This window comes from Podarcis liolepis (genome assembly GCF_965112155.1).
Source record: "Podarcis liolepis genome assembly, chromosome: 13".
Lineage (NCBI taxonomy): Eukaryota > Metazoa > Chordata > Lepidosauria > Squamata > Lacertidae > Podarcis > Podarcis liolepis.
In genome coordinates this window covers 45,345,895-45,356,058 of record NC_139573.1, presented here as the reverse complement: position 1 = coordinate 45,356,058, position 10,164 = coordinate 45,345,895, and the positions used below count along the sequence as shown (strand labels likewise).

The 10,164-nt window shown below is 45.4% G+C and overlaps 2 protein-coding genes across 3 annotated transcripts in view; one reads left to right on the top strand and one right to left on the bottom strand.

Moving 5' to 3' along the window:
* Window positions 1-1,085: 1,085 nt before the first annotated feature.
* Window positions 1,086-7,968, top strand: FABP1 (fatty acid binding protein 1). Its single transcript, XM_083470381.1, has 4 exons — window positions 1,086-1,382; window positions 2,433-2,605; window positions 4,601-4,693; window positions 7,853-7,968. The coding sequence occupies exons 1-4, from the start codon at window positions 1,316-1,318 to the stop codon at window positions 7,901-7,903; spliced, it is 384 nt and encodes a 127-aa protein (XP_083326507.1). The 5' UTR covers window positions 1,086-1,315; the 3' UTR covers window positions 7,904-7,968.
* Window positions 7,969-9,587: 1,619 nt separating this feature from the next.
* The window catches only part of SMYD1 (SET and MYND domain containing 1), a 44,452-nt gene continuing 43,875 nt past the window's right edge, over window positions 9,588-10,164 (bottom strand). For both annotated transcript variants that reach the window (XM_083469977.1, XM_083469976.1), the window contains one exon: window positions 9,588-9,936. In XM_083469977.1, the coding sequence (XP_083326103.1) occupies window positions 9,778-9,936 (159 nt within the window). In that variant the 3' untranslated portion in view covers window positions 9,588-9,777. The remainder of the gene's footprint in view (window positions 9,937-10,164) is intronic.

Sequence of the window (10,164 nt, the reverse complement as noted above, 5' to 3'; positions counted from 1 at the left end):
TGTAAACAAAATTTGCCCTTTTCCCTTATGGGGTATCCAAGAGCCCATATAGAGTCCTTACATAGGTTCCCTATTGGTAGGAGAAAATAACAGAGGCCAACCAGAGAATATTGAGAAGCAAAGCAGCTAGTAAACTTGATCTTTATTGATCTGTTGCAACAGGGTGCTCCCCTCACCCGCAGGAGAGAGGAGGAACCCAGAACAATGGTGCGCAAGGCCTTATAAAGACTTTTGAAATTGCCACCCTGTAGATCAAGACCACCCCCAGAAACATCATACATACATCACAGACGGGGTGTAACCCAAGACCACCCCCAGATACATCATACCTACATCACAGAAATTTAAATGTTGTTTTTCTCTTGTCCTTGTTTATCTCCTGTCTGGCAGGTTACTTGATTGGATTGCCTGGGGAGCCTGGCCAGTCTTTTGTAATGATAAATACTTAGTTCCTGGGCCAGGTCACAGGCTCACACCTTATTCAAACAGACATATCCTTAAGACAGGATTTGTGAAGGAAAAGACAATGGGGAGGCTTTTCCATTTTGACCTTGCAGAGAAAAGATTTGGTCAGTTTAAGAATCAAAATGGTTCCAGGTTGGCCTTCCTGTACTGATGTGCTTGGTTGGTACACTTAGGAACATTACCATATATCTAAGACCATAAAATTCCTATCACAGTATTATGTGTTTTCATTTTGCATTTTCATGTTGCGAACCATCCTGTGTTCTTCGGATGAAGGGCAATATATTATTATTATTATTATTATTATTATTATTATTATTATTATTATTATTATTATTATTAATAGTAGTAGTAACGACCCAGTGGAAAAACACTATGAGTGATAGCCAATTAAGCTCAGGGCGGACCCAGAGAAATCAATGGAAATTGACCAGTGAGTTTGAGTTTACTTGTAATGCTTATTGCAGCAATTTCCTCCTTAAACTTTCAATCTTTCGCAAGCATTTCCAACATTTGTAGTACTGCTACAGAATGCAGATTGATCTTCAACATCACTTGCATATTTTTGCCCTAACTTTTTACAGATGTTTCTTATTATATGTATTCCACCTGCAGAAAACAGAGGCTTTCTGACACGGCAAGTGCGACTTCTCAATTACACTTAGCTCAGGTGATTTAGTGATATTGCCTATCACTTCGGTACAAAGTTGACGCTTCAGCAAAAGGGGGAAGGAGTGAAATCACTTAACCTCTGACCAAGTTTCAAGGCAAGGGAGGGTTATAAAAGGAAGAGCCGGCCTCCAGAGGAGCTGCCTTCTCTTCTTATCTCTCCAAAGAACGCATCGCCATTATGAGCTTCAACGGAAAATTCGAACTCCAAACCCATGAGAATTTTGAGCCCTTCATGAAAGCCATTGGTAAGCTGGTCAAATGAGGTGGTTAAATTGTGCTCCCTGCCTTGCCATGGTCTTCGTTTTTGTCTTTTAAAAAGGGATTTGAAATCCAACAGCAAGCAGTAAAGAATTAAAAAATAATTATGGCGCTTTTGTCTCAAATGTAATTTGTGTAGATGGGATTTTTATGATCACATGTTGTCCTTTTTATGTTCCTTACTTTCCTGCTGGTATTAAAATGAACGAATATGTCTTTTAGTCTCATACAGAGCATAGTGACAATAACCTGCCTTAAAATTTGTGGCAATCTTCATGCCACAAGAGCAGAATTAACCTGATGTACTATCCAATTCTAAGCCGTGAAGAGGTTGTGTCTGATAGAGTGTAGTAGCTAAGCGTATTTTCAAAAAGGAAGGTTGTAACAGGTCTCACCTAAGTCAGATTTCTAATGTGAATATAAAATCTACATTCTCCCAGACTGTTCACTTTGCATTACAAAAATGTATCTCAATCTTTCATTTGAACATCTACCTGAAAGACTCTCAAACCATGTAATCCTATCTGTGTGACTTAGAAGTGAGTGGTATTGTGATTCAAAGTACCTAAGTGGGCATAGGATTGCAACCTTCATGTGGAAATGTTCTGAGAGTTTGAGAGCTGTGAAGTCCCCACCACATTTCTTCTATTATTATTATTATTATTATTATTATTATTATTATTATTTATTTTATTTTTATTATTTTTATTATTTTATATACTGTCCTTTATCAAAAGATCTCAGGGCCATAGGGTTATTTAATAATCTACAGTGGTACCTCGGGTTAAGTACTTAATTAGTTCTGGAGGTCTGTTCTTAACCTGAAACCATTCTTAACCTGAAGCACCACTTTAGCTAATGGGGCTTCCTGCTGCTGCCATGCCGCCGCCGCCCAATTTCTGTTCTCATCCTGAAGCAAAGTTCTTAACCTGAAGCACTATTTCTGGGTTAGCGGAGTCTGTAACCTGAAGCGTCTGTAACCTGAGGTACCCCTGTATTACGTCATTGCACATGACTGTTGATTTCCTTCTGCCCAGGCCTTTCCGATGAGATGATTGAAAAGGGCAAGGACCTCAAGAGCATCTCTGAAATTGTTCAGAATGGCAAGAAGTTCAAGGTCACCGTGACAACCGGAAGCAAGGTGTTGACTAACGAGTTTACAATCGGAGAGGAGGCTGAGCTGCAGACGCCAACAGGAGAGAGGGTCAAGGTAGAGTCTTCTCCATTTATATATGGCAGGGAACCTATGGCCCTCCAGATCTTGCTGAATGACAGGTCCCATTGGCCAGGCTTGCAGTGGCTGATGGGAGTTGTAGTTCATCAGTGTCTGGGGAATCAAAGGTTCCCCACACCTGATACAGGGCTGGCTTCCTTTGAACAGGAAGCTAGTTTCTAATGAGAACAATCAGATCCCGCCTACAAACGTACGCAAACTCTATCTTCCCCATACCAGATTTTTTTCAGTGAATCCGGGGACACATTGATTTTTTATTTATTTTTTTGAAGCTGAGTAGCAACAGGGAGTCAGTACAGTGGTACCTCGGGTTAAGTACTTAATTCGTTCTGGAGGTCCATTCTTAACCTGAAACTGTTCTTAACCTGAAGCACCACTTTAGCTAATGGGGCCTCCTGCTGTTGCCGCACCGCCGGAGCACGATTTCTGTTCTCATCCTGAAGCAAAGTTCTTAACCCGAGGTACTATTTCTGGGTTAGCGGAGTCTGTAACCTGAAGCGTATGTAACCCGAGGTACCACTGTAGTGGTGATAGTGAGGCAAAAGACCCTGGGCCCAAGCACACATGCATATTGTATAAAGGTGCAAAGCCCTTCTTTCGCACCCTGTGAAACATAAAAGTACAGAATTTTTAAGAAACTGGGCAACGGCTGGCCGCCCGCCACTCCCGAGCCTCCCCCGATCAGTCAAAACAAAGGGGGAAGGGGGCAGGAGATCGCACAAGACACATCATATGCACACAAGACACATCATATGGGGACTTCCGGTGAGGAAAAATGGTGGGCGCCACGGCAGCGAGCAGCTCCTGAAGCCAGCCAGAGCCAACTGCGCTACCAGGCTGGCTCTGGGCTGCTGAGGCTGCCACTGCCATGTTTCCCAGGCAGTGGCGTAGCGTGGGTTGTCAGCACCCCTAACCCGTGGATTTATGCCCCCTAACCCTAACCCTCATATGTTGAGCCCGGTGCGGCCGGGCCCCCCTGCACCCCCCACGCTACGCCACTGTTCCCAGGGACAAATGTGCAAATCTGGGGACATTCCAGGGACGGAATTTGTTCGGGGACAGATTAGCAAATCCGGGGACTGTCCCCAGTAACTGGGGACGTCTGGTAACCATATCATATACAGCAGCCTCAAAAGAAATATTATGAAGCAGGCAAAAGCATTTTTTTTCCAGGGAATGTATGTGGGAAGACCACATTCTTTGATCATATACATGCATATTTCTCACTTAATGAAAACAGAGAGGTGTAACATATTTCGCAGAGCCATACTGACACATTGCCATAGAACAGTGTTTCCCAAACTTGGGTCTCCAGCTGTTCCCCCCCCAAAAAAAAAATTATTACATTTTTCACAATTATAACAAATACAACATAACAAAAAAGAAAAACAGGAACAGAAAAACATATCAAAGAGAAAACAATACAATACAATACAATACTAAAAAAAGAACCAAAACCACAACAATAAAAAAGTAATCTTAATCCCATATCCCTTGAAAACCCAATTTTGTTTACACTGTTAATTGACTTCCTCAAATCCCTCCCTTTGGAATTTCCTTGTATCTGCATGTAGCAGCTTTCCAATATCATTCTTAAACAAAAATATTTCCAACTATTATCTAATTCACTTTTCTTACTGTTCTAAATCCCATTTATTTAATTAAATCCTAATTTCACCCTAGGCCTGTTTGGTACTTTCAAGTGACTCCTAATTATTTATATATCCAGCTGTTTTTGGACTGCAACTCCCATCATCCCTGGCTGGTCAGGGATAATGGGAATTGTAATCCAAAAACAGCTGGAGACCCAAGTTTGGGGGAAACTGCCATAGATCATAATAAAAAGGCAAGCTCACTGGGCACCCCTCATGTGTGGAGGAAAACTTGGGCTTATGAACATGTTGACAAGGTGCATGAAAATGTCAGCGCTTGAACTGGAACCCAATCGCGGCTGCTTTTCTTCTCCCACAGGCCGTTGTTCAAATGGAAGGAGACAACAAGATGGTTGTGAACCTGAAGGGCATCAAGTCTGTCACTGAAATAAACGGGGACACCATCACTAATGTAAGTCCACCTAAACTTGAGGCCTCCATTGCAGCCTGGACCACCACTACAATATTTTACCCTAACTGCGCCATTTTCAGAGGGCCTTGGAAGTTAAGGCCTCTGGAACAGGAGGAGACAATTTAACGTCCTCCAAATGTTGTTGGAGAACAACTCCCATCAGTCCCAACTGTCATGGACTGGGAGAGGAACCAGCTGGAGAATCACCAAGAGAAGGAGACTCAGAGCCCAGGGAGTGGTGGTGGGACAACGATGATTAGTCAGAGGGAGAAGACTGGAAGAGGAGGTGGCAGAAGCTGAAAAGGTTACAGGGCTTAAAGAGGTGGGAGAGTCCATGGCTGTGCTGGGCCCAGGGGTTAACCCAAGCAATGTGGTCCAGGTCCGATCCAGAATCCCAGGATTCCGCGAGGAGTCAGTCCAACAGGGCCAAGGCAGGAAACCAGTCAAGGTCAGGCACAGGGTCTCAGGAAGGTTCTAGCAAACAGCAAAGTTGCTCCTGCAACCTGGGTTCCGACAGACTTTTCTCTTTGTCGGGGTAACGGCCGGTCCTGATCCCCCAGTGACTCACCTCCCTGTCTCACCGGAAGGTGAGCACTCCTCCTGCGAGCACTCAGGTCTCTCCTCTCAGACCTTAGTCTCTGCAGCTCGGGGGATGTCGGTGGGTTACTAGACCCAGAGGCTGCCTCAGTTTCTCCTGACCCAACTGGTGGTGGAGCAGCTGTAAGTGATGGCCTAGCTGAAGGCAATGAGGTAATCCTCACATCTGGAGCCAGGGCAGGCTCAGGCCCCTGACTCGGCCCAGCTGGTGCTAGTTGCAGGGGAACCTGTGCAGACTGGGGCTCTTCAGGATCAGGCCCCAGACTAGGTTCAGATGCCGCCTGAGGCAAAGGATCCGGTGCGGACTGAGACTTCTCTGGCTCCAAGTCCGAGCCCAAGTTCCAGGCCATCACAGTGGCACAGATAAGTCCAGAACCAGAGGCAGAAACCGAAGAAGGCAAGGAGAGAGGAAGGAGGCCAAGATGCAGAGATGAGTCAGGGCAGTGAAGAGTCGCGGGTGTCTCCCCCTCCTGCTCTGACAAGCTCCCCTCCCCTTGTCTCCCAGAACCAGAAGAGACATGAAAAGGGCGGAGAAGTGGTTGGCTTGAACGCAGATGCAGTCTCTGATTTCTTGGGGAAAACCCTGGAGAGGAGGGGACTTAAGACAGCTGTGGGAACTTTCAGACTCAACAACTGCTTCATGGGGGCAAGACCTGCCAGAGAAGATTTACTGTGCTCTTTGGGCCTGACCCTCAGCCACGTTTTCAGTGCAGAAATTGTGTTTTTGCTAATAACTCCAACTCTGAATGTTGTGATTACTGAAGGCTCACTCTTTGACGCCAGCCAACATAGCTAATGGTCAAGGCTGGTGGGAGTTGTAGTTCCACAATATCTGGGGTCCACCGCATAAGCTACCCTGCACCACAGTATCAAAGGATTTAGCATGTTCCTCATATCCATACTTTTTCAGTTTCAATGCATTGGGTGGTTTGGTTTCAAATTCAGGTAGAATGTAAATATTTTAATGTATGGCAGGGGGCCACAGCCTTTGGGTCATCTGCTAAGTGGAGAATTATAATAATTTATTATTTATACCCTGCCCATCTGGCTGGGTTTCCCCAGCCACTCTGGGCTGCTTCCAAAAGAATATTAAAATACAATAGTCTATTAAACATTAAAAGCTTCCCTAAACAGGGCTGCCTTCAGATGTCTTCTAAAAGTCTGGTAGTTGTTTTTCTCTTTGACATCTAGTGGGAGGGCATTCCACAGGGCAGGTGCCACTACCGAGAAGGCCCTCTGCCTGGTTCCCTGTAACTTGGCTTCTTGCAGTGAGGGAACTGCCAGAAGGCCCTCAGCGCTGGACCTCAGTGTCTGGGCAGAACAATGGGGGTGGAGACGCTCCTTCAGGTAGACTGGACCAAGATCATTTAGGGCTTTAAAGGTCATCCTGTTTCAAGTTGTACACTCCTGGTGCAGATGTTTAAGAGAACAGCATCCCATCCCATGAACAAATAAAGTATTAGTCATTCTTGGGAAGGCTAACTTGAAGTTTGAGGTCATCCTGAACAGTGGCGTAGTGTGGGGGGTGCAGGGGGGACCGGCCACACCGGGCGCAACATCTGGGGGTTAGGGGGCGCAAATCCACGGGTTAGGGGCGCAAATCCACGGGTTAGGGACGCAAATCCACAGGTTAGGGGGCGCAAATTACTTGCCTTGCCCCGGGTGCTGACAACCCACGCTACGCCACTGATCCTGAAAAAGATTTCTCATGGTATTAATGTATATACTTTGAGTAGGAGGCAATATTGCCTATATTGATTACATTTTTATTTATTAGGGGAATTTCAAAAAAGCACTGTCAATGATTCTAGAGTGGTTTACAAAATCTGGGTCAGATAAGAGGGTGTCAGGCATTGGTTACAGACAATATATCAGTGATTGTTACCTTATTATAATTATTGGTGATACCGAATAGAAATGGGAGTAATATTTTGGGGGACCCATATATACCAAATGTGCAGTAGGCTCAAGACTCTGGGTTCAAGGTTTGCCTGCATCATGTATCCTGGGCGCAGGATCAGTAGCTATTGGGGAACCAGGGTGCAAGGAAATTCAGTTCAGTTTGCATGTCTAGGCAAAACGACCTACTGTATTTTTTGCTCAATAAGACGCAACAGACCACAAGACGTGCCTAGTTTTTGGAGGAGGAAAACAAGAAAAAAAACCTGAATCTCAGAAGCCAGAACAGCTGTGCAGTGAAAGCAGCAATCCCTCTTGCTGTTCTGGTTTCTGGGATAGCTGTGCAGCCTGCATTCGCTCCATAAGATGCACAGACATTTCCCCTTACTTTTTAGCAGGGGAAAAGTGAGTCTTATAGAGCAAAAAAATATGGTAATTCAAGCCTTCCATAAACAATCCATGTACCAGAACACAGTCATCCTTTGAAATTCACGCTCCTCTAGGTTTAGCAATGCAGATTTGCAGCCAGGTAATAACTGCAAACATGGATATGCTGCCCTGATCTCTTTTGGGAGAAAGTATCAATGAAAAAAAATATTTTTTTAAAAAAGAAATATAAAGTGTGGATGATTAAAGCTCTTGGTTTTTTTCTTCCCTTTCTAGACGCTGAGTATGGGTGACATTCAATACAAGAGGATCAGCAAAAGAATCTAGATAACTCAGGCATTTCTGTACTTTTACTGTGTAAAAGTAGAACAATAAAGTGAAATGTATGCAAACGCCTCTTCGTTGCCGTCATTATTGGTCTATGGAAGACAGCTATCAAAGACAAGAGTGGCCAGAGCAGCAGTTAGGGTCAGGTTGGGTCTCTCTCCCAACTTAACAGGATTTATTATACGGTTGCCATACGTCTGGAATTTTCTGGACATATAGGAATACTGCAGCCGCAAGCAGTGTCCTTTCGGAAATCGGCTAATGTCCGGAAAACTCCAGACATATAGCAGCCCATGTCTGCAGTGCCGTTTTTGCAGATTTCAAAAACGCCCAATTTCTTTGGCCAAAACTTAAAAAACAAAAAACAAGGTCACCAACTTTTCTGTCTGGATGTTTCACATTTTGAAATATGGCAATCCTAATCTCCTAATATTTTACATAGCTGTCAACTTTTCCCTTTTCTTGCGAGGAGTCCTATTCAGAATAAGGGAATTTCCCTTTAAAAAAGGGAAACGTTGACAGCTATGATATTTTATGATTCATGCTTGATAGCTTGTGAGTGGAAGGAATCAGCAAAGGACTTTGGGTTTCACCCATAAGGCCTTTGAACACCCATAAGGTCATCGGAAAAGCTGGATAGCTTAGCTAGGACAGACATTCAGCCAGAAAAAGGAAGGCACTAAGTGGAAATAAATGCTGCTTTAACTAAGAATCCCCAGAATTGTTATCTTCTGAAAACCTAAGCCTAGGGGTCAGCGACATGTGGCCCATGGGCCAGAAGCAGCCCGCGGAGGCCATTTAACCGGCCTACAAGCCGCCCCAGAACTGAGTCGCCCATTCAGCAAGTCCCGCCGTGCTGCGTTAAACTGTGTGGGGACTCTCTTCCGTGGCTCCGGAAATCACTTCTGCGCATGCACAGACGCCGAATATCGCTTCTGTGCTGGCATGATTTTCGGCGTCTGGGCATGTGCAGAAGCGATTTCCGGCGCCCACGGAGGATCTCCACCCAAGTGATCTGGCCCAGGCAAGGTAAACCTTGTCAACCCCTGACCTAAGCTAAACTGGTATGCCGGTTGCCATTAGGCCTGGTGCAAATGAAGGGTGGTACTTGGGACACAATGGGATGCGGGTGGCGCTGTGGGTTAAGCCACAGAGCCTAGGGCTTGCCAATCAGAAGGTCGGTGGTTCGAATCCCCGCAATGGGGTGAGCTCCCGTTGCTCGGTCCCTGCTCCTTGCCAACCTAGCAGTTCGAAAGCATGTCAAAGTGCAAGTAGATAAATAGGTACTGCTCCAGCGGGAAGGTAACTGACGTTTCCGTGCGCTGCTCTGGTTCGCCAGAAGCGGCTTAGTCCTGCTGGCCACATGACCTGGAAGCTGTACGCCGGCTCCCTCAGCCCATAAAGCGAGATGAGCGCCGCAACCCCAGAGTCGGTCATGATTGGACCTAATGGTCAGGGGTCCCTTTACCTTGACCTTACTTGGGACACACTTAAGGCAACATCTTAACACTCAAATCCTTTTTAAGGAATAATATAAATGTAACCTCCATTTGAGATGGATGTACAAACTGTGGCAAAGTGATGTTCTTCCAAAAGTAAGACAAACACAACTGAATGAAACAAGTGTTGACTTTATTGATCATTGAAATCAGTGAATGTAGGCTTTGACTCCTCCTGTGAAATGTTTCTAACTCAACATGGTGGGCATGTAGAAAAAGCATGTCTCTCTGGTGCTGTCCTCAGGAGAGCTGGACATTCAGAACCAAACCCCCACTTTCCTTGGCACTTCCTTCCTGTTCAGAACCAAAATGGCTGATTTGCACCAGCTGTCGGGATTCAACAAGACACCTCCAGCCTAGCCAACAATCCCATTCTTATTTCTTCTGGAAGATGCCAGGTGAAATCTCGTTGGCGGCGGGCTCAGGCATGACCTGGATTGTTTGGTTCTGAAGAGCTGCCTCTCGCATCTTGTAGTACATAAACTCATTCTCTTGGAACATGCGCAGCTCCATCTCTGACTGAACGCGCATGGCCTGAAAGGATGGAGAAAATGAGACACAAAGCTAATTTCTTGAGAGTCTCCGTCTGTCTGTCTCTCTCTCTCTCAGCTTTCCTTCCCCCCTCCATCCACACAGACTTCTCCCCTCTCCAATTTGGGAATACAGTGGTACCTCAAGTTAAGAACTTAATTTGTTCCGAAGGTCCGTTCTTAACCTGAAACTGTTCTTAACCTGAAGCACCACTTTAGCTAATGGGGCCTC

Bases quoted from the DNA above. Each gene is read 5' to 3' on its own strand.
- FABP1 (XM_083470381.1), top strand. From the start codon at position 1,316: ATGAGCTTCAACGGAAAATTCGAACTCCAAACCCATGAGAATTTTGAG. The intron at 1,383-2,432 runs GTAAGCTGGTCA...CCTTCTGCCCAG, and splicing joins GCCCTTCATGAAAGCCATTG to GCCTTTCCGATGAGATGATT. The intron at 4,694-7,852 runs GTAAGTCCACCT...TTCCCTTTCTAG, and splicing joins ACGGGGACACCATCACTAAT to ACGCTGAGTATGGGTGACAT.